Here is a 22,007-nt window from a genome sequence, read left to right on the forward strand (position 1 = left end):
GGGACTTTCAAAGGAAATGAAGTTAAAGCCTATCTGGTCGAACCCTTTCTCTGGGCTCCCTTGTAGACTTAGACCTTTGAACTATTATGCAAATTAAGGTATGCTTGTTATCTCTATCTATCTTCAATTCTTCTTTGCGTCATGCTAGAGCCTGTGTACTCATCCTAGTGTTTGCAGAACCACTTCAGCCATCGTCAAAGCGCTCTCCTCCTCCAGTCGTCGTCCAACTAGTTGGAGACTGACTGGCATTCCATGGATGTTGTCCGCATTATCTACTAAATTAGTAACATTTTCCTAGTCAGAGACGATGTAATGATCACTCACAATCATTCCGTATCTGTGCATCAACTGCACTCAATGCCTCATCGTCAGCGTAGGCCCCGTCAATGACCTTGTCAGCATAGACACCGCAAGGGAAGGAGACCGCAGGGTAATCCAGAACATTGAATACGCCTGTATATCCAACATAGCCGAATTTACCATTCTCAACACCACTATAAGGCGTGGTAGGGCCTATCGCGGAACGGTTAGACACCAACAACCCAAATATGGGAGGTAGACATACAAAGTATAGCATCGATTCCACTTTCATTCCACTGGTCAAGGTATGACTTGCACACTCCATTCCGTTCTAGCTGCAACTGCCACATAGCGTGAACACCCAACTCCGACGCCTCAGCGTAGGCCTTCATCTCTGGACGGAAAGGTTCCCCCGTTGGCTCTAGGAGATTGGCAACAGACTTTCCGCCATCTGCAACGAACATACGGCCCAGGATGGATAGCAGCTTATCGTGCCCTGTTGGTTTCCAATCGACTATCCCATGGCCGGCCTGCTGCAATTTGGCAACCGTTTCCTTCAGGGCACGGGCAACCGGTGGTGTGGGAGTGACTATACCGTCATTCCAGAGAACGGCGATCTTGAGAGTACGCTTGGGAGTCACAGTCCTCCAGGGGATGGGAAGGCACTTCGGGTCCCGAATCCAGGGCTGCTGGTCAACGACCGTTTTGGCCCAGAGAATGATTTCGGATAAAGTGGAGGCCATGGGTCCGTTGACACTGTTTACAGCCTCCTGGCCCGCGAGACCAGAGCGGGTTTGGAAATTGGGGAATCGCCCTGCGGAGGGTCGAATTGTGAATATGCCTGTGCATGCGGCAGGGATACGCAATGAACCACCTACACCGCTTCTTTAGATGAATGCTTGATTATCAGAGGGTAGGGACGAAGAAATACCGATATCAGTTCCCACTCCCAATCGGCTCGCTCCGAAGGCGATCAAAGCGGATTCACCACCAGAAGAGCCACCGGACGTTAGATTACGGTTGCGCGGGTTGACGGTGCGTCCGAACACATTATTGACAGACTCGGCGATCATCATAGCAGTGGGCACATTGGTCTTCACGTAGAGCACGGCTCCAGCATCGAGAAGCAAGTCGATTAGGGTACTGTTGTAGGTAGCCGGGTCATTGACCAGTGATGTGAAGCCCACGGTAGAATCATGACCGATGATATTGAAGTTGTCCTTGATTGAGATTGGGAGGCCGTGGAAAGGGCCTTTGGTTCTGCCGGTTGTTCTGTGATACTCGTCCAATTCGCGCGCGCGAGCGATGGCTTTGTCGAATAGGATCTCTGACAAGCAGTTGGTCTAGTCGATCGATTAGTTATCACTCAAAAACATACTTGATACAGTAGGAGAATTCGTACCAATTGATGAGCAGCCGCAGCAGCTTTGCAGAATGCGCGGGTAACCTCCTCCGACGTCCACGAGCCAGTGGCTATATTGACAAGAAGTTGGGGTGCGGGTGTCGATGTAATCTCCAGTTCTCGCTTGTTAAACCAGCCAGATTGTTTGAGAAAATTTGTCACGTCCAGCTGGGTATCAGGAGGAAGAATGTCTAAAGGAATCACCCATTCCTCGGGAATCGAGGCCCTAAGGGCCTGACGTTTCTGAGCAGCGATAGTCTCCCAAGTCATCTTCGTGTATCCAGGTCTTTGCTTACTCGTTTATCAGAAAAGTTAAATCAAAGATACGAGGAGACGATATCCGGCATATTGGTCGCATTTATCGTCACTAAGCAAGGGCTTCTGGACCGGATAATGTGCCGGGCTATCCAGTGCCGTGTCCAGTCATTGTTCCCTCCATGGTGAGGTACTTGGAGATTAGTGAAGTCCATGATAACCGTAGCGGCTAACTTGGGCCTATCGCAGAATGTCAGATATCTGAGTCTTGAGCTCTGAATTGATAAGTTTCCTAGAAAGGCAAGTAATCTACTGCCGCTCACCTTGGCACTCGGCGCAAAACCCGACAGTGGAGACTTCCCCGCACTTCAAGGCACCGATTCCTACAAGAAGCCTCGGATTAGAGCTGCAAAAGTAGAATTGATCGAGATAATGCATCACCTGTTCATTGTTTATAGTAGCCAGTTAAAAGGTGGCGTATGCGCGGATTTGGTATATCAGAGCGAAATGTTGATTAGGTAACCGCCCAACGGGACGGTTAACTTTTGAGTCAAAAGATAAACTCTTTTTCCCACTCCGATAACACCGCATGGCATGTATATAAAGACTCGGCTGTCCTCCTCTTTGGCCCAGCCCACTCAAGCCGTTGTCCCGCTTGTGACTGACAGATACGGTGATTGACCGGTATGGCTATCCTCACTCGATTTAAATCCTATATCAGGGGCCAGGAGACTGTGCCTGGTGAAGCCAAGCTGCTCCGAAAAATTGATGCATTCATCCTGTCGTTTTGTTGTCTCTGCTATTTCGCCAATTATTTGGACCGCAGTAATCTCAACAATGCATATGTCTCAGGGATGAAGGAGGAGCTCAAGTTCAAGGGAAACCAGCTCAACTTGATCAACACTGTGTTCACTGTTGGGTAAGGAACGAGAAATCCAAGTCAGACCTGTTTGTTTTTTTCTAACACCTGATTAGGTACATCATTGGACAAGTTCCATCTAATCTGGCTCTGACATATCTACGGCCGCATATATTCTTCCCGGCTATGATGTTGATCTGGGGCGGTCTGACTATGGTCACCGCTGCGGTGCACACCCCTCAGAGTATCATGGCGATCCGCTTCTTCCTGGGCTTAGCCGAGTCAAGCACATTTGTCGGGACGCATTATATTCTTGGCTCCTGGTACACAGAAAAGGAGCTGGGAAAGCGCAGCGGTATTTTTACAGCGTCAGGTCTGGCTGGAACAATGTTTGGCGGGTTTATCCAGACCGGCATTCAAAAATCCCTTAATGGCGCTCACGGACTCGCGGGTTGGCGATGGCTGTTCATTGTAAGTTCCTCGTTACGCAAATTGAAAGTGAAGTTCCACAGCTAACAAGACAGATTGACGGCCTGATTACTATCCCCATCGCGATATATGGCTTCCTGTTATTCCCCGACACGCCAACAACCACGAAAGCCCCGTACCTGACATCTGAAGAGCGAGCCATGGCAATTGCACGCATCCCAGAGTCCGGCTCAGTCAAAGTCCCACTCAATCTCACTTTTGCGAAACGTATCTTCACCTCCTGGCACTGGTACGGCTTTGTCATCCTATGGATCATCGCCGGAGAAACAGAGTCATTCTCCAGTAATGCCCTGTTGGCACTCTACATGAAGTCATCGCCAACTCACCACTACACGGTCTCCCAGTTAAACGACTACCCAACAGGTGTGCCAGCAGTAGGAATAGTCTCTACACTATTCTGGGCCACATTAACAGATTTCATGGGTGGCAAGCGGTACCTAGTCGGATACTTCATTGCTATCACTGGAATCGTGACTTCGGCTATGATACTGACTCGGTTCGAGGATACTGCCGTCGTATTCGGTGCCTACTACTGGGCTGGAGCTGTATATGCCTGTCAAGCGACCTTCTTTGCATGGTGCAATGATGCCATGCGTTACCAGGATGACCGGTTCCGGTCCGTGGTCATTGCCAGTATGAACATGGGCAGTAATGCGGTGAATGCTTGGTGGATTCTGCTTTTCTACTCGGCCAACTTTGCGCCGAGGTTTACTAAGGGTATGTGGGCGATGATTGGGTGCTCGATTGCGCTGGCGATTTGGACGACGGGTATCATTTTGATGACTGTAAGGGAAGAGAAGAAGAGAGAAGGGCAGGAGCTTCGCTTAGGAGATGCCGATGTGAAGCGAATTGAGGAGACTACTACGGAGGTTTAACTGCCACCAGCTTGGTGTTAATAATAAATCAACTGAGATGGCTATCAATTGACCATGAACGACATGATTCTGTTAAGTCCACTTCCCAGTAGGTAACAGTCGGAATTTGTTCAAGATCTAGATAACCTCATCTCGTATGGTAGTGTCGATTCCTGCCGAAACTATGTATTTCCCTTTCGTTCTCAAGTTGCCCAAGAGAAAATGCAGCATATATCTCCTACTCACCCGAAACAGCCACCCCCGAAACTTCCTTGCAAATCTTCAATAGTTCCTCCTGCTTGCTAACATTACCCGCCCCAGGATGCGCCGACTTCGCACCTCGCGTCGTAAAGAATGTCCCACTAGGCAAGCCAGCTAATCTTCCTTGACCAATCGCCCATTCTGCTAGTGCGTTGGCAGGTTCATCCATCCCCCCAGGAGCCATACTACCTCCCATCTTAGTCCTAACCCAACCAGGATGCATACTAACAACCTGAATATCATCACCCCACCGTCGAGCAAAAGCGTTAGCAAGCATAACGTCATGTAGCTTGCTGTCACTATACGAATGGGACTGCGTCACATTTCGCAAACTCTCATCTCCACCATAATGGCTGTCCGAGCTCATATACAGCAGCCGTGATGTGGGCTTCTTCATCTGACAAGTCAGGATGTACGGCGCCAGAGTGTTGACGGCAAAGACAGCTGAGATTTTGTCTGCGGTAATCTCGCGGCTAGACGTGGAGCCGTATCCAATGCCTGCGTTGTGGATGATTGCATCGAATGTTCCATTTCCCAGGGTGTTGGCTTCTTGAGCGAGTTTCTTTGTTTCCGAGATTGATCGGAGGTCGCCCACTAGGACTGCTTCCGCTTTGGGGACTGCTTCTTGAGTTGAGGCTGCGCGTTCGGCATTTCGGGCGTGAAGAACCACTTTGTGACCTTGTTCTGTGAGGAGTTTGGCGGCAGCTTGGCCGATGCCGTCGCTTGAACCGGTGATGAATATGCGAGCCATGGCGGGGCTGGCTCGCTTGAAATGGATTCTTTTGGGCGATGGATATGATCAAAATATCGAGATAGTATTGTAGAAGATGTTTTCAGTATTAAGGATACTTGGAAGTGCTTCTATACACGATAAGAATTGTGAAAACCGGTTAGTGATATCATATCTTGTAGTAGTTCCAGCAAGAACTGTCGGGTCAGAGGTCGTCCCTTGCGTGCCCAATCATATGACGTCATTCGATCATTCCTTCGAACGAGATTCTAATAGTATCATGGTACTACTTCAAAAAAAAAGCACATTCTAATTGAATGACATCTACACACTCATACGTAGGTTTAAACAATCCTATTCTAGGCATCCTATATATGAAATCCATGAAGATTGGAGAAACGGATCTGGGATTGGTGGAACAGCTTGGTTTCTATGATCCATGAGCAGCTAGTATATGTCTCCTCACAAAGTTTTGTCCCGAGAACACCCATGTCCTTCAGGCACGGGACTTGGATGGGAGTGCTGTATCTCTATCTAAGGAAATTGCATCGAAGAATTTGAAGAAATCGGTGTCGATTAGAATCAAGCGAGCTAGGGGAGATGAACCAATCTCTGAGGTTTGGTACTATACTTCTGATGGGGAGTTGATGGGCTAGTTAATTCTGATTTGAACTCTGCCAGAGGAAATAATCTCCATTGGTATTTAGAGCAACTATCCCTTCTAGGCCAGGCGACGAATCCCCACGGGTATAACTGCTATGTTGGTACATTTAGTGCCCTCGCTAACCTTAAAAGGGTTGCATGTCTGCGTGGGCTTGTGGAGACCTTTAGTGGATGCTTGTGAGACATCTGTGTGAAATGTTCGTTCGGTCGCATAAAGGTATCCTAGTCCAATTCACGATACATGAGAAATAACAGACAGCCTTTCTACCTATTGAGATAATCTTTAAGCTGAATGTACTTTCAAGTATCTCCTTATCGATCTCATCCTCTCCAAAGGCTGCGATCTGATCTATACAATTAAGTTTCGGGGCGTCCGCGCGGAGGTCGCCGAGCGCGCGGTACCGAAAATGGTACCAGATGTCCACTGGATTGTACCATGGACAAACCGTACATTACTAGAAGAAGATGGGTACCTTTTCCCCTTTATGAAAGCCTCGGTGCTACAAAGAGATAAGCAAAAAATTAGCGTTCCCTCATCAGCCACTTAGATGGTGTGATTAACTTGAATCTCTTATTAACGCTAGCGCAGAAAGATTTTCGAGGTCTCGGATATTCCGTTTCCTCTTGTCTTTTCTTTTTCCTTTTTTTTGCGGCCCTTGAGTTTGCTTGTTCGGGACAGTTACAATGACGGGGTTTCTTGAGACCCAAGGAGGTGCAGATAAAATGGGGGGTAAACAGGTCGTGCACGACGTTGAAGATCCACCCACAGAGTCGGTGCCCACGTTCAGGGCTGTTAGTCCCGATGATGGACAGATCGTGACCCAGCAGGAGCGACAGAGTCTGATTCGAGGACTATCGCAACGTCATGTTCAAATGATTGCGATCGCTGGTGCTATTGTATGCAGTCCTCTTGGTCCAGACTTGGGTGTTTGAATTTGCTGACATACGCGGGGTGATGTATAGGGAACAGGACTGTTTCTCGGCCTTGGTGGTTCGATCGCCACAGGTGGTCCTCTAGGTGCCCTTTTGGGCTATATGTTTGTTGGAACTATCGTCTGTTCCATTCAATTCGCACTCGGTGAAGTCTCTGCCCTGCTACCAGTGACTGGTTCATTCGTCCGTCATGCCGAGGTGCTTGTCGACCCGGCTTTGGCCTTTGCGATCGGATGGAACATCGTCTACGGATGTTTCCTGAGTGTGCCCAGTGAGATTTCCGCCGCCGTAGTCCTGATTCAGTATTGGACCGATATCAATGCTGCAGTCTGGGTGACTATTCTCATTGTGGTCTCTGTGGTTGTTGCCATCTCGTTCATCGGCGTGTACGGTGAGGTGGAATTTATCTTTGCTATTTTGAAGATCCTGCTGGTCATTTTCGTGGTGATCCTGGGTCTAGTCATTGATCTAGGTGGTATTCCAGGTAAGTTTATTGATCCTTGCCTTTACATCAAGTCTGGTATTGATCAGTACACCAGGCAAGCCACGATTGGGATTCCACTACTGGAAAGATCCAGGCCCATTCGTTGAATACATTGCAACTGGAAATCTGGGACGCTTCCTCGGATTTTGGGCAGTCATGACGAACGCAGTCTACTCCTTCGCTGGTGTGGAATCTTTGGCCATGGCCGCTGCGGAGACTAAAAACCCCCGCTACAACATCCCCAAAGCTTGCAAGCGAGTCTTCGCACGTGTCACTATTTTCTATCTCGCGGCAGTCTTGGTGGTCGGTATGCTCGTTTCGAGCGGCGATGAACGGCTCGGCGACGACTCCGGTACCGCGGCTCAGAGTCCTTTCGTGATCGCTGCCGGCGACGCTGGCATCAAGGCCATTCCTTCCATCGTCAACGCTATCTGTCTGACATCTGCCTGGTCTGCTTCCAACCAGAGTATTCTTGCCGGAACCAGAACGCTCTACGGTCTTGCGATCAAAGGCCACGCTCCCAAGATCTTCCTCCGGACTACCAAGTGGGGTGTGCCGTATATGTGTGTGCTGCTTCAAGTGGCCTTCTCTTTCCTGGCCTACATGTGTGTTTCGAACAGCGCCTTGACTGTGTTCTGGTGGTTTGTTGATCTCACTGCTGCGGGTACCTTGGTCTCCTGGATCTGTGTGTCATTGAACCATATCCGCTTGATGCAGGCATTGAAGAAACAGGGTATTTCACCCGATGCCCTGCCGTGGCATAATCGGATTACAAGTCAGTCTATCATTGCAGAAATTATTCATTCGCAACTACTAACTTAGCTTAGGATACACAAGTTGGTTCGCGCTGGTCTCTTGCACCATCATTCTTCTCACGGGTGGATTTACCGTGTTCACCAAAGGAAACTGGGATCCAGCCTCTTTCGTTTCAAGCTACTTGTAAGTTCTGAAATAACGATTTGATTTCTACGCCCCTGCACAGAAGTTAATACTTGAATCTAGGGATATCCCGCTTGTTCTTTGTGCGTATGGAGGCTACAAGTTGATTCGTGGGACAAAGATCGTTCCTCTTGACATGGTCCCACTGCGCCAGGCTCTGGACGAGGCAGAGAATGACCCTGAGAACGTGCCTCCCAAGAAGGACAGTCTCCTCTCGAGATTGAACATCTTGTGGGGATGAGACTTTCTCAAGGCACGGAGTAATTATATAGTTAGTACAATTAATAGCTAGTCTAGTCACAACATAATGTGGAGTCATGACACAATGCGGCTAGCATTTCTTCAACAGAATTGGGTGATGGCTTGATGACTTTCAATCAAAATTGAAAACCGAGTGTTAACTCCTGGTTCTTACCAGCGATTCGAGTTTGAAGAATCAAATCTAGCTCCACCGTTTTAAATGTTAGTTCTGATAGGTCCTCCATATTTGTGACGGCTAAGGGATCGGTCTTAAAGGTGGGGCTCCTGTCAGCGAGATACCGATGCTGACATTTGCCGATGCCCTTAGTATATCCATGGATACGGAATAGGGAATAAAGGTTAAATACCATCTAGCTCGGACTTACTCTCTTTTTCTCTCAATATTCTACATACGTTGCGAAACCGGTGCAACCGCCTCCACTCTTCGAGTGACTCTCCAGGCTCACCACCAGGAGACACTAGAATACCTTAGGAATAGCCCCGGAGTATCAATAGTCCTGGACCAGTCTCGATACTATCATTTACTTTCATTAAATACAGCGCCTTGTTTCGTAACAGTATTGGAGATCCAACGAAACTAGAATTTTCCATGGAAATGCAAATATGCCAAACACTAGATCTGCGGATGCCTCGAGAACCTAGCAACCGACGGAAGCCGAATTTGAATATTGCTGTAGCTGAGACAAGTCGACTGTTATCTATATAGCACAGGAAGACCAAACGCTACATCTTGATTTCCTCGCTGATTATCACTCTGACAGGGCCGATAGTTATAGCTACGCCTAGCTATGACACCGTAGTTTCGTCACTGGAACAACCCCATAGAGTACTATAATTCGTCTTTTTTCCATAATAGCCGCTGTCTCTGGTCCCATACCTGCTGGTATAATAAACCAACTTGAGCAGCGCCCTCGGCCGCCAGATAGCAGTCTCGTAGCCGTCCTCCTATGATCTCAACATCACCAAGAGCATGTTCAAGGCTCTGCTTGATTAATGATCCGTCAAACCCACTCGTCAAGATAAACGCTTTATCAATTTTGGTAGGGATCATGTCATCCCGAATATCTCCGGTAGGATTGTCTACGCAAATGTCAGCTAACAATTTTACTCAGACCGCCCACTGGCAACGTACTCGCGGCAACGAGATAGTTATGAACATTCTGCGCAATGCTTTGAATGTATTTCATCTCTCCTGCTTCGACATCAACCCATGACAGCACAGCGGTGGCATCGGGGTCCTTCAGATGCAGAGGGTATTCGTTATGGTGATGGTCCTGGTGGTCCTTGGCCCCCAGCACTTCGCGATCAATGTTATCTCGTATCAGCACACGTGCCTTTCGGACTTCTTCCTGCAAGGCGGCCTTGGATCCACCGAGCGAAAGCCAAGTCTGTAGGATTTCCGATCGTTCAATGGCTGAGCGGGTTATATCCCGATCGAGACCGGCACTTCCCCAGGGGTCCATAGGGAGGCGCCCATTTCGGGCCATTGGCCGGGGACTCGCATTGAGACTTTGCAGGTCCAGGTAGTATTGCCCTAGGTCCATAATGAGATATTTCCCATCCGCCTTTCGTGGAGTCCCATTGCTGCTATATGTTGATACGGTCATCCGGCTCATAGGCCCCACCAAAGGCGTGATGCCAACCTTCCGGCTCGCCTCGAGGAACAAATCCACCAGGGTTTGGTTGAAAAAGTCCGGGAGGGCGATAACCGCCGATTGCATATCAATGTTGTGCTTGGAGCGTGCCTCTTCCTGCAACCGCGTGAGGATATCGACAAACGCATCCTTCACATCATTCAGCGTGAACTCCCCTAGTTCTGACCTCTTGGCGCTGCGAAGCCGAGCCGTGATGCCGTGCCAAGCACTGCAGACGCACTGCCGTACCCAAGACAGGTTCGCTGTGTCATGGCTACAACAGGTCAAGGACGATACGAGCCTTGCAAACAGCTTTACCACAGCATTGGAAATGCCGGAGGTCCCTTCGTTCTTCCCGCCATATAGCGCGTCGAGCGTGCCGTCGCTCCATGATTCTAGTCGCAGCAGGAATAGATAGATGCTGAAGGGATCGCCTAGCTCAGGTTTGATACACGCTGGCAACGTCACATTATCACTGCTATACGCATGTGCGACAGTTCTAGGATTCTGGTCAATAATCGCCACAAGAGGGGAGTGGGGGGGGGGGGGGTAGCGGCTTCATCAAAGCGATTTTCGACACGCACATCATCTCGGGGCCGAAATCAATGCCGATGGCCTGAGGGCGGCCTGCAAATATTGCGTCTACAAGGGATAAAACGAATCCTCCACAGAGAACCCATCGCAGCAAACACACCATATCGGATTGATTAGTATACCACACAGGTCAAGCAAGGGGTGTCATGATTTCCGTGTGAGTCTTAAAACTGCCAAGGGACATTCGACGCTACTTCACATCCAGTGACACGCCACCAATGAAGTGATGAGTTGCCAGTAAAAGTGAAATGAAGCCCCACCTCAGCTTCGCCTCTGGGTAATGGCGGTGGATGAGCATTGCAGGTATCAGATGTACTGATTTACAAGTGAATACATGACTGAAATTACTGTGTAACCTACGCACGAAAGAATACATACACAACTCCCGGAAGAACTCTAAATACAGACTAGTGTGTTTCGGCCCGTACTCCGCAAGTCTGAGGCTTAAAACGCGACCAATCACCTTCGGTTGCGGGAGTGGCCACGAACAGTGGGGGTGGGTGAGGACGGGATGCGATCCTATTTTGGGCCATGATCAACTCAATTCATCTAGGCCCATCAAAGCTCCTACATAGATATCTCAAGCTAGCTTCTAGTGCCAGGCAGACCTTTCATAGCTACCAGGAATTATTTGGCAGGAAGACGTTGCTAGAGTTATAAGAGCGCGTAAGTGCAATGCGTTACACGGCGAGAGGTGCTTCCTATTCAGATGTGTGTCGCCAGGTCAGAAGGACGAGTAGATAAAAACGGGTAGTAGTACTCACCTCTACCAATGCACGGAATTTCCGACGCAAATTTGCTCGGCGGTAAATAATTAGGCAGTAGCGTACCGAGCAACCCAATGCCAAGACTCATTCTCGATCGTAACTCCACCACATAATACCCTATAATCGGTCGACCTTGTATGTAAGAAAGACAAAGTTAACACGATCGTACGATCGTAAAGGGTCAAGCACTAGACGAACATATCTCCTATCCTCCTTAATTACATCCGGCTTAATTCAACCTTTATTTCGCGTCTATTTTCGACCTCGACTTGCATTCTTTGTCCTGACTCGGAATTGCATAATAAAAAAAAAAAATTAACATAAAGTCCTATATCCACCTCGCTAACTTGTTACGCGCCTTCTGAGCGTATTTTAATAGGTAATCCCCTCCACTCGCTAATCAAGTCTTCTAGATCGGACGACCCTCTACGTATATTTAAGCCCTATTCTGGTTGGCAACCTTAATAGCAATCACAGTTCCCTAGGTAGGGAGGTTCCGATTTCTAGGTACATAATATATTCTAGTGAAGGTCTTTATAGCAAGATACTTAGGTATATATACTTAGGGGGAGGGGGGGGTATTAAAACCTCCGGATAAAGACACACTCTTCCTTAGGTATTCTATATATTCAACTTTAACGCAGCTCACCTTTCGAATCCCCAGACGAAGAGTCCGGGAAAAAATCGCTGCTTCGACGCCCTCGTTTAATTTACCTTTTCCTCTTAACTGATCCTTTATCTTCCGAACTTAGCTGTTCCGGAGGAGTTTAAGGCCGACGACGCTTTCTAGCTCTAGGGCGTAGTCGATTAATAGAGCCCTGTATTATTTACCCTCGCTGTTCTTCTTCGGCGCGTAAAAGAAAGTCGCAAAGCTGCGTCGATGTAATCGAGATTTCTTGATCAAGACTAGTAAGCCCCTATAAGAGTTCCTCAGTTACGAAGTCCCTCAAGATAGCCGGAGCGCTATTTCCTCGGCTAGAAGTCTAGAATCTGTCCGAAATAGCTATATAAGTCAGCATCTAAATCACAGAAAAATTGCTACTCATAGAGTACGTACCAGTGCCTCGATAATAGCGGTCGCTTAAAGCTCCTCCTTGCCGTCCAAAATTGTGTATTCCGGTCGCCGTACGGTAAGAGACGCTTTTTTTGACCCTTAATAATCAATGTCGAGGGCAACTACCGCATTCACGCTCCCATCAGTGTTTAAGATATATTCATCCGCTAAGTGCGAAACACATCGACCTTTTTGTGAATAGCACACCTCTATAAAAACTCCGGGGTAGCGTACTCGCCGGTGCTTGAATGATGCATCTAGCTCCCGCTTATAATAAGTCTGCTTTCCATCCCTTATCTCGTCGGTATCATAATTCGGAAGGTAGCGAGATACTCGACCCCGTTCGCAAAATCAGCGCAGGAGTTCTCTCTCTGCGCAATCCGAGGGCATACGTTGCTAGTGCCTAATGCTATGCAGAAGCGAGCACTCGAATGCTCGGAAGTGGCGAAGTGCAGATGCCAAAGCGCGATTCGCTGCCGGTTGGACAATCCTGCCCAATTATTGTGCGCTGCACATAAGTTACGGAAGACAGCAGCTGAAGCCGATTGGAAGTGTTTAAATCATAGTAGCTATTACGAGCCAATCGAGATGAGAGCAGATGTCTGCATTCGGAGCTATCTAACGAAGGAATCAAATCTAAGGAGAGAAGGAGGAAAGCTCCGGGGATGCGAGTTAGGCCTTGTATAGGCATCCGGCCTCAGCTAGCAAACTTCATATTTCAAAAACAGCGAAATATCTAGGTGTCTGGCTCGACAAACACCTCGATTTCGACACACCGCCAAAAGTTACTCGACAAGGCCAACGGCAGCCTTGAAGCCCTCCGGGCGATGACAGGTTCGGTGTGGGGAGCCTCACTAGTGGCGATGCGGAAGGTCTACCAAGCGGTGGTGGTGCCACAGATGCTCTACGGGATATCTGCGTGGTACTGCCCTGCTGCAAGATTTATGCCCACGTGGGAGATGAAACGCACGGTCAACGAGTTCACCAATATTCAACGGCGTGCGGCGATTCTCATCAGCGGTGCCTTCAATCCACTAGTGCGGCAGCACTCAACGTGGAGCTCTTCATTACACTAATACACCTACTCATGGACCAAATCATTCAGGAAACGGCAATACGAATCCAAACAGGTGCCGAGTGGGCCCAACCAGAGTATCTACGTCGACAGCGTTCCCCGCAGGAAATCAGGAAAGGGGGATAGAACCCTCTTGAAGCCTTTCGGTGGAAGAAAGACGGTATTGTGAACCAGTAAGGGATGTAGGAATCGCGCAAAGCGTTTGTTCTAGCGTCATAGGAGGCACCGATCCTATACATCATCGACCAGGATACAGAGGCTGCGCGGGCCTCACATACTAAGATTGAATCTCTTCAACAAGCCGCACTAGACCGTACCCCGACGGTCTCACAGGATCAGACGATCCTTTTCTTCACAGATAGTAGTAGTGATAAAGGCCAGGTCGGCGCTTCAGCCGTTCCCCCGCGTAAGGGCGTTTTCAACGACGATACCTTAGAACCACCGAGGAATCAAGAGTGTACGTTGCTAAGCTCAACGGCATTGAAATAGCGATTGCCAAGTTCATCAACCAACAACAACGTAGTATAAGGCCCACAAGGATAGTCATTTTCTCCGATTGCCAGGCCGCTATCCAGGCAGTGCAAAACCTAAAGCGATCGTCGGGCCAGTTCGTGCTATCTTCGATTTACAACTACGTTCGGACCCTTCGATCGCTACAGCAAACGCCCACATTCGATCAGATTCCCATCGAGATCCGTTAGGTCCCCGCACACATAGGCGTTCCTAACAATAAGACAGCTGACTTTGAAGCAAAGTTAGCGGCAACGGGAGGGGGAGTAGAGAACGGAGCGGAACAACCCTACCCTAAGGGGTCCGCGGGTTAGTCCTTCTAGCAGCGACCGCGAAGCGTCGAGTACGGCGGCGTATTAAGGAGAGATAGGCACAAGAGTGGGCAAAGGAGCGAACTGGCAAGCCGAACCAGCGATTAGTGAGGGTTCCAGACAAGAAGGTGCTTCGGCTGTTCGATTCCCTTTCGAAGCCGTACACCTCAGTGTTGATTCAGATACGATCGATGCGTATCGCACTGAATCATTTCTTTTTTAAGATCAAGGCGGTTGAATCAGATGAGTGTTACTGCAGTGAGGGGTCTCAAACCCCGAGACACATCTTAATGCAGTGCCCGTTGTACGCTGACCTGAGGAAAACCTTCCTTGACAAGATCCGGATAACCGATCTTAGGGATTCGACCGATTATAATGCAATCGTATCACACTCGCAGGCTACCCGTTACGTGGCCGAATTCATGCTTCAAACGGGCCTACTAGGACAGTTCCGGCACGTCGAAATCGAGCCAGAGCCCCCGCAGGGCGAAGGAAACGATCCGCCAGGATGATCTGGCGACGGCACAGGGGGTGAAGATGCTGGGTAGGGGGGAACGCCAAAACCACGGCCAACCGAGAGGTGGTGGAAGAATATATCCAACATCAACAACAAACGCCACCAATCGAGAACGAAGCAGGAGAGATACCGGGGATGGAGGTGCAGAGGAAGCGGCTGGCCAATGTGAGGGCTTGGAGGGCGTTTTGGTACTGATTTTGGGCTGATTTTGGGCTGATTTTGACATCCTATCCTATGTATTTACTATTTCATGCGCGGGTCTGGCGTTCGGATCACTCTTGCTTCCGCCGGAGGGAGCGCCTGCATAGCCATTACGCCACTAGTTAGGCTGCAACAGGTTAATAGATGTTGATTGATTGATTGATTGATTGAAACATACGAAGCATCCAAACAAACAACCTGAACTCGCTAGTTGCTCCTCTAGACGGACTCAAACAGGCTCAACCGTAACAGTAGCGTAAACAGCCTACGATTTACCGCTGGTTCATACAACAATGATTGGGTCAAGGAATTACCATGGCCGTAGAAGTGTACCTCCGTGCCCCCACGGCAGCAGGCCGAAAAAATTTCTCACACTCTCCTATATCGCATGAGGCGAATATAGCAACAACCTATCATTTCTGCGAAGAAAAGCTAGAATGAACGGAATTGTTTGCAGGTCGCAACATCCGGGCTAGCTCTTCGACACGCCTGATACTCGGTTCTCTCCTCTTCTGATCAGGAGCTTCTGATATAAAAACCAACGCAATCATCAAAGCAGCATCTAAACGTAAGAAGGCCTCTTCGTCCATCGTGACTTTAGGCGGACTTTTGATAGTCGAATAACCATTAATAAATGCATCTCCTGGTCGGCTCAGTTCCATGATTCGAAAGAAATCCACGGCAGCGGGTCCAATAAGCGCGTTTGTCCAGTCGATTACCGCAACAGGCTTGCCCTTACAGATGCGCAAGTTGGCATCACGGAGATCCATATGTAGCAGGCATGAGGGTAAATGTCTTAGAAGAACTATAATGGGCTCTAATTCATTCTTTGTCAGGGCCCAGTCATTTACACTTGGTTCCTCTTTTGCGAGTTGGTCAAAACGCCTCAAAACTCTTTGCACTAGCGCTGTGAGGACATCTGTGCCCTCCATAGCCGCTAACTCGACGTTCCAGTCCAAAGGTAGCTGGGTAGAATGTATAAGGGCAGCAAGTCGGCCAAGTTCCTCTGGGTGCACTTCTGATCCATCGTCGGGGACATATGAGCTAAGCATCGCTGGATAGTCACGTATCTCGAGGAGACAAAGGGGTTTTGGGACTGGCACGGGTCCGCCACGGAGAAGTTCATATATCTTAAGCTCTTGGTAGATCAGCTGCTTGGCGTTGGTGCTAGGGTCATTCACATTTCTGAAGACTTTTTGTCGAGGCACCCGAAGGGCGACATAGCCATGTTTATCTGATTTTGCTTTGAAGACAACGAATTCAAGGCCCTGACCAATTGGCTCAGGGTCCGTTAGTCCTTCACTAGCGATAAAGGGTTGGACCAGTTCCATAATGGCGTGCAATACTGGTTTGTATTCCACTCAAGTTGAAAATGAAATCGTGGCAGCCTTAGCTTCCTCAACCATATTACTGTCTCTTTAGGCTTTCAAAGTGGTGTATGATCGTGGCCTAACAGGAAAATGAGGAGGCAATGAGAAACCAGGAGCAGCAAGAGCGGAACGGAAGAGATAGTAGGGCGATAGACCCAGACATGTGGTGTGTGGAGGCGAACACGTCAGAGGACAAGTACCCGAGCGAAAGTAGTTAACTACTTAGTTATCGTAACAGAGATGAGTAAGCCATGTAGGTGCTCCAATACAAATCACAATAAGTCTAAATTTCTGTGAAGCCCCGATTTAAGTTAGCAATTTATGTGGGCATAAACATGACTAATCTGGCGGGGACACAGTATCTCCGTTCTCGGGGTATCACCTCTGCTGCTCCGACAGAAAGGCAGGACCCAGGGAAGGCGGTGAAGCCAAAAAAGCCAGAAAAGAAGCACGTGAGGGTAGAACATCACGTGTATCCCCAAGTTGCCACGCCAATTAGGGCTAGAATAATAATTTAGAAGTGTATGGGAGGGAATCTGATTTCGAACTCGGCAGTACTTCTGACCGGCTTCTATGGCAGATAAAGTCGCAGGGCTACTGAAAGAGACATACGTTTTCAGGTCATTACGTTTCCTGAGATCAAGGAAATCATGAAGGAAGAAGAGGCCCCTGTCTTTACCTATCTTAAGTCATGGGAAGAGGGTAGAGATGACCCCTGGCTTGTGTTTCACAAATCAGGCACAACTGGTTTGTCATCGAACCATACCCAACCTACCTACTGATTTTATTCTAGTTAGTGGGTACGCTGATGGTACTCGCAATGGCTTCGTGCCTAGACTACAGTACCTGATTCTTACTACGACACTTTATATACTAGACGTCACTATTTTCTTCGGTATTCATTCACCAACTCATACCCGCTCGATAGAACGAATCACTAACATCCATGGCAACACACACAACCCTACTGCACAACCATGCCTCAATCAACAATCATACAAAACGGCCACAAATCCGACGCAAAATGCACAAAACCAACCGAAACCTTCACCGGCGACGTCTACCTAGACCCCATCCACTTCGACGCCGAAGCAGCAATTGCCAACGTCACATTCACCCCCTGTGCCCGCACCCACTGGCACGCCCATGAAAAAAATGATCAAAGTCGTTGCCGGTAGTGGCTGGATTTGCGATAAGGGTAGTGTTCCTCAGAGATTGAAGACGGGTGATGTTGTTTAGGCTCCGGCTGGAACTACGCATTGGCATGAGGCGGATGATGATAGTATTATGACTCATTTTGTTGTTGGCTTGGGAAGACTGTTTGGCTTGATGCGGTTACTGCGGAGGAGTATGGGCTGAAGAATAGTGTTTAAGAGGGAGATGGAGTGCTGGTGTTCTGATAATTGTTCATTCATAACAAGCTTCTTACAACTGACTGAGCAGTTCCGGCGGAATAGGGAGGGTTTCCCACGAGGTTCCAATCTAACTCTGCTGCTCAACAAGCGTGCCGCTCACCTTAGCTGTGATGACTGGCGAGGATATTGAATACCCATCCGAGCCGATGGCAGGAAAGAAAGATGTGAAATTGTTTAAAGTATTCGCACCAAATAATCTGCTATTTACTATGCATACCCTTTCTCTCAAAATGCCTCACCCTGATCCGATAAATCACTCATCACGCATAAGCCCCAGTAGCCTAGAAGGCCCCCTTTCTTGCCTGGTACTTCGGCTGGTTCACAGACTTGACCTCACCCAGCGAGGTGAGTATAGGAGTAGTATTAATCAACTCGAAGCTATCCAGCTTGGCACCACTATCCCCCTGGGCCCACAGGCTCAACGCAAGCCAGTTCGTACCATGGTAGTTCAGGATACCCTCAGGAACAGGGAAGCTAGTCTGAGGACCAATGTTGTTCACATACTTGCCATACTGGTATCCGTTCACATACAATTGGAGACGGTACGCAGCCGGAGTAGAGGTGCTATTGCCGAAGTTGAAGTACAGCGGGATATCGTAGCCCGAAGGCAGGTCGAGATCAAAGCTGGTACTGTAGAAGCGGATTCCTGGCTTGGTGAGGCCGGTGAATGGGCTGCTGGAGTCCCATTTCTGGGTAGGTGGCTGGGGTTGGTGGAAGCCCTGGCGTTCGGCGTACAAGCCGCCCTCGTTTAGAGGGCCGCGGACAGTGTCGCGGTAGTTCTCGCCGCCCAGGTTACCGGTCAGCTTCCAGGAGATGGCGCTGGCCTCTTGACCGGAAAGAGAGTACTGGATGATTCCGCGTGGGTTTTTCATATCCTCTGAACCGATGGTCCAGTCCTCATCCAGACCCATGTTGTCGATAACAACGGTGAAGACGTAGTTCTTGCCAGACTGCAGAGTAGGGAGGGTGTACGTGGCATTGTAGTTGTCATTAACGCTGGTTCCAGCCCAGGAGCCAACGTAGGTCTCGTTGATCCAGATCGAGTGGCCATATGCGGCACCTCCCTTGGTCTGAACAAAGAAGGTCTTCTCCTTACCATTGGCGGTGAAGTGGCCTCGGAAAAGAAGAGCACCGGTGTGGTATCCGTAGTCGGACGCGAAAAGGGAAGTAGGAGTCTTGAGCGAATGGGCGCTGTTGTTGGTGTAGGCGTGATCGGCCGAAGTCCAGGCAGAGTCATCGTAAGTGTTCTTGGCCTCGGGGAGGGTGTCAATGGACTTCCACTTCAGGCTCTTGAGGCTGGGAAGTTGGACCTTTGGTGCGGTGTACGCAACGCTTGCTGACCAAATACCGTTCTTGTCAACCTTGGTTTGGGTCTTCTTGCCGTTGATGACCAGGTTCTTGGCACTAGATGGGGCGCCAACCACCTCAATGGGAGTAGTAGCGTTGAAGTCAGCCTGGATGTGCAGGTCTTTGCCGTCAAGGTAGGCACTCCGAACGAGATAGCCAGCCTTGACAATAATAGACGAAGCGGTAGTCTCCTGGTTGCTGTAACCGGGAGCTGTGCCCTTAGTGGGGACCTGGGGCACCCAGTAATTGTAGGCAGAGTTTCGGTCTAAGTATATTTAGTCAGTAAATCATCAATTGAGGAAGTTTTCCGTTGAACTTACCAAGAAGGAAGACCTTCAAGTTTCCAACCTGGACGATGCGACGAGTAGTCGAGACATCCCAAGCGATGACGAGTGCCTTGCCAACCTTCTTCGAGGAAATACCCGAAGAAGATCCCTCGACAACAGAGCTGCTTGACGCGCCGGAGACTGCGAACTCGTGGTGCTCGCCAGGGCCACCATACAGAACAAGAACCTTATCGTTGTTGAACTTCTTCCAGGTGAAGACCTCGGCAGTGGAGTAGAGGATGTTAGTACCGGCCACATCGTAGTCAGTAACGTGAATCTTAGAGTCACGACCACTAAGAGTAAGGCTTCCACCAAGTTGAGGGATAGTCAGATTTCCAGCACTGGTCGGGACGGTGAGCTTGTAGTCGACCGAGGCCTGACTAGAGTAGTCAGAGTGACGAATCACAAAGAACGAAGAAGCAGAGCTGTTGCTTCCAAGCAGAGGTGTCACAGTCAGATCGGCAGTGTTGGTATACGTAGAAGTGGACAGGTCGCCAGGTTTGGCCACAAGGTAGCCCGGGGACACCTTGGCAAAGTTTCCGAGCAGCTTCAGCTCGCTGTACTTCTCACGGGTGATGTTACGCGACTCGGAGATAGCAGAGCCATAGTCATACGAGGTGTAGCCACCAGGATGGCCCAAGTTACCCCAGTTGGTGCCACCGAAAATCTAAAAGTCGTTAGCCTGTATAATCTTTCAAAAACTGAGTTGCAACATACCATGTACAGGTTCAGGAAAGCAACACCAAAACTGAAGTCATTCTTGTAGAAGACTCTCTCAAACTCATGGTTCAGAAGAGCAGCACACTTGGCGAACCCAACTCCACCCCAGGGGTCAAACGCTCCACCTTGGAACTATGATGCGTTATTATGATATCGCACAATGGATACTTGTAGTTAGACATACCTCGACCAGAGAGTACGGGGTCGAAGGGCTCTGTTCTTCATGACTACTGTGGAAGTAGGTAGGAAGATTGCCACTCGGCCAAGTCGAAGGATTGGCGCAATCGAAGCCCAGAGGATAACTGTCGTGACCATAAATATCGACCGCGCCCTTACCAGTCCCGGGAGCATTGTGGCCAGCAGCCCAGGCATCGTTGCTGATGAAAGGAACGACGATTCCGGCATCACGAGCGTGATCTTCAATGTATTGCATGTAGGAACCGTCCGGGAAGTCATTGTAGCCACAGCAAGCACCGGAGTACTCGTTCTCGGGCTGGTACAGAATGATTGGTCCACCATTGGTGATCTGTGCCTTGGCAATTGTTGCAGCGATGTTGGAGGCGTAGCTAAGAAGCATTGTTAGGCTTTACTGGTACCAATCAAATTCAAGATTGAAGGACGATGTCCATACTTATCGGTCGCCTTCAAGTATGCCTCATCACTAGTCCGCAGAATGCCGTCGACTCGCTGCAGCCAACCAGGGAAGCCACCACCAGAAACCTCGGCATTGATATAAGGACCAGGCCGAGCCAGCAAGTAAATACCAGCCTCCTTGGCCGCATCGAAGAAGGGCTGGAGGTCAAAGATGCCCTCGGCAGAGTAGTGGCCCGGGTTGCCCTCCAACAAAGCCCAATCGACGTAGAAGGACACGCAATTGAATCCCAGGGCCTTGACCTTCTCAAAGATATCAATGTACAGGGAGGCGACAGGCAGACTGAGCGATTTCTATTAGAAAAATCCGTCCAGTCTCGATTATACAACATACCGATATGGGTGGACTTCACCACTGAAAATCATCAACCGTTCGCCATTAACGAATATCGAGTGCTCGTCCCAGGTCACCTTTAGTCGCACTGCATTAGCACTGCAATACTATCGATCATCTCAGAGGAGATATCGAACATACATATTTCTGTAGCAGGGCCCGTTTCGTGGGATCCGCATGCTCCCGGATGGTGAAGCCATCCAACTTATGACTTATAGCAGCACCTGCAGCCTGCGCCGCCAAAGCAGCCACAACCCAAGAAGACAAAAGCTTCATGGTGAGCAAAGTCGACGATAAAAAAGAATAGACGCGACTTTCGCCTTAGGAGAAGCTAAAATAAAAAGTGAAAGAGCTTCAGCTTCAGCAGCTTGCATTTCACACCCTGCAAGGGATCGGCGGGCCTTCATATACAATTGTCGAGCGACGATCGACAAGCGGATCACCTCCACTGAGGGCAGAATGCCGTGTACTCCGTGACTGCCGCACTCGCATCATTATTCTGCACGTTTCTCTCGTGCATTGACATTGGACCTTGAAGGCCGTGGACCTGGGACTAGAGCGCGACTGCAGTTCAACCCCTCTTTCGGCAATCTCGTCATTTCATCATCGACAGGGGAACGAGGCGGGGGATTTGACCCTGGAAGTCCGCCACTATTGCCTGGAGGTGTGCATGGACAGTTGCAGCAGAGCACAACGTCGCAGATGAGGTGGAGAGGCCACTTGTACTCGTCAGGAAGTTGGACCGATGATC

At 49.3% G+C, this 22,007-nt stretch overlaps 8 protein-coding genes across 8 annotated transcripts; 3 read left to right on the forward strand and 5 right to left on the reverse strand.

The window, feature by feature from the left end:
• Positions 1 to 98: 98 nt before the first annotated feature.
• Positions 99 to 1,972, reverse strand: N7473_010075 (uncharacterized protein; the record flags this gene model as incomplete). Its single annotated transcript, XM_057156014.1, has 5 exons — positions 99 to 272; positions 325 to 513; positions 566 to 1,174; positions 1,232 to 1,643; positions 1,703 to 1,972. The coding sequence occupies 5 exons, from the start codon at positions 1,970 to 1,972 to the stop codon at positions 160 to 162; spliced, it is 1,593 nt and encodes a 530-aa protein (XP_057004669.1). The 3' UTR covers positions 99 to 159.
• A 671-nt stretch (positions 1,973 to 2,643) lies between these two features.
• N7473_010076 (putative MFS pantothenate transporter) lies at positions 2,644 to 4,180 on the forward strand (the record flags this gene model as incomplete). Its single annotated transcript, XM_057156015.1, has 3 exons — positions 2,644 to 2,876; positions 2,933 to 3,287; positions 3,341 to 4,180. 3 exons carry the CDS (start codon positions 2,644 to 2,646, stop codon positions 4,178 to 4,180), a joined length of 1,428 nt encoding a protein of 475 aa, XP_057004670.1.
• A 217-nt stretch (positions 4,181 to 4,397) lies between these two features.
• On the reverse strand, positions 4,398 to 5,171 carry N7473_010077 (uncharacterized protein; the record flags this gene model as incomplete). Its single annotated transcript, XM_057156016.1, has 1 exon — positions 4,398 to 5,171. One exon carries the CDS (start codon positions 5,169 to 5,171, stop codon positions 4,398 to 4,400), a length of 774 nt encoding a protein of 257 aa, XP_057004671.1.
• Positions 5,172 to 6,497: 1,326 nt separating this feature from the next.
• Positions 6,498 to 8,410, forward strand: N7473_010078 (uncharacterized protein; the record flags this gene model as incomplete). The annotated part of the gene is made up of 5 exons (XM_057156017.1): positions 6,498 to 6,710; positions 6,777 to 7,230; positions 7,286 to 8,005; positions 8,058 to 8,169; positions 8,233 to 8,410. 5 exons carry the CDS (start codon positions 6,498 to 6,500, stop codon positions 8,408 to 8,410), a joined length of 1,677 nt encoding a protein of 558 aa, XP_057004672.1.
• Positions 8,411 to 9,259: 849 nt separating this feature from the next.
• Positions 9,260 to 10,761, reverse strand: N7473_010079 (uncharacterized protein; the record flags this gene model as incomplete). The annotated part of the gene is made up of 3 exons (XM_057156018.1): positions 9,260 to 9,510; positions 9,563 to 10,563; positions 10,649 to 10,761. The coding sequence occupies 3 exons, from the start codon at positions 10,759 to 10,761 to the stop codon at positions 9,260 to 9,262; spliced, it is 1,365 nt and encodes a 454-aa protein (XP_057004673.1).
• Positions 10,762 to 15,506: 4,745 nt separating this feature from the next.
• Positions 15,507 to 16,424, reverse strand: N7473_010080 (aminoglycoside phosphotransferase family protein; the record flags this gene model as incomplete). Its single annotated transcript, XM_057156019.1, has 1 exon — positions 15,507 to 16,424. The coding sequence occupies one exon, from the start codon at positions 16,422 to 16,424 to the stop codon at positions 15,507 to 15,509; it is 918 nt and encodes a 305-aa protein (XP_057004674.1).
• Positions 16,425 to 17,440: 1,016 nt separating this feature from the next.
• On the forward strand, positions 17,441 to 17,641 carry N7473_010081 (uncharacterized protein; the record flags this gene model as incomplete). The annotated part of the gene is made up of 1 exon (XM_057156020.1): positions 17,441 to 17,641. The coding sequence occupies one exon, from the start codon at positions 17,441 to 17,443 to the stop codon at positions 17,639 to 17,641; it is 201 nt and encodes a 66-aa protein (XP_057004675.1).
• A 518-nt stretch (positions 17,642 to 18,159) lies between these two features.
• On the reverse strand, positions 18,160 to 21,532 carry N7473_010082 (glycoside hydrolase family 35 protein; the record flags this gene model as incomplete). Its single annotated transcript, XM_057156021.1, has 7 exons — positions 18,160 to 19,490; positions 19,546 to 20,218; positions 20,269 to 20,403; positions 20,456 to 20,837; positions 20,903 to 21,205; positions 21,257 to 21,333; positions 21,398 to 21,532. 7 exons carry the CDS (start codon positions 21,530 to 21,532, stop codon positions 18,160 to 18,162), a joined length of 3,036 nt encoding a protein of 1,011 aa, XP_057004676.1.
• Positions 21,533 to 22,007: the final 475 nt, after the last annotated feature.

The sequence above is a fragment of the Penicillium subrubescens genome (assembly GCF_028828155.1).
Source record: "Penicillium subrubescens strain IBT 31985 chromosome Unknown utg000007l_segment0_segment0, whole genome shotgun sequence".
Classification (NCBI taxonomy): domain Eukaryota; kingdom Fungi; phylum Ascomycota; class Eurotiomycetes; order Eurotiales; family Aspergillaceae; genus Penicillium; species Penicillium subrubescens.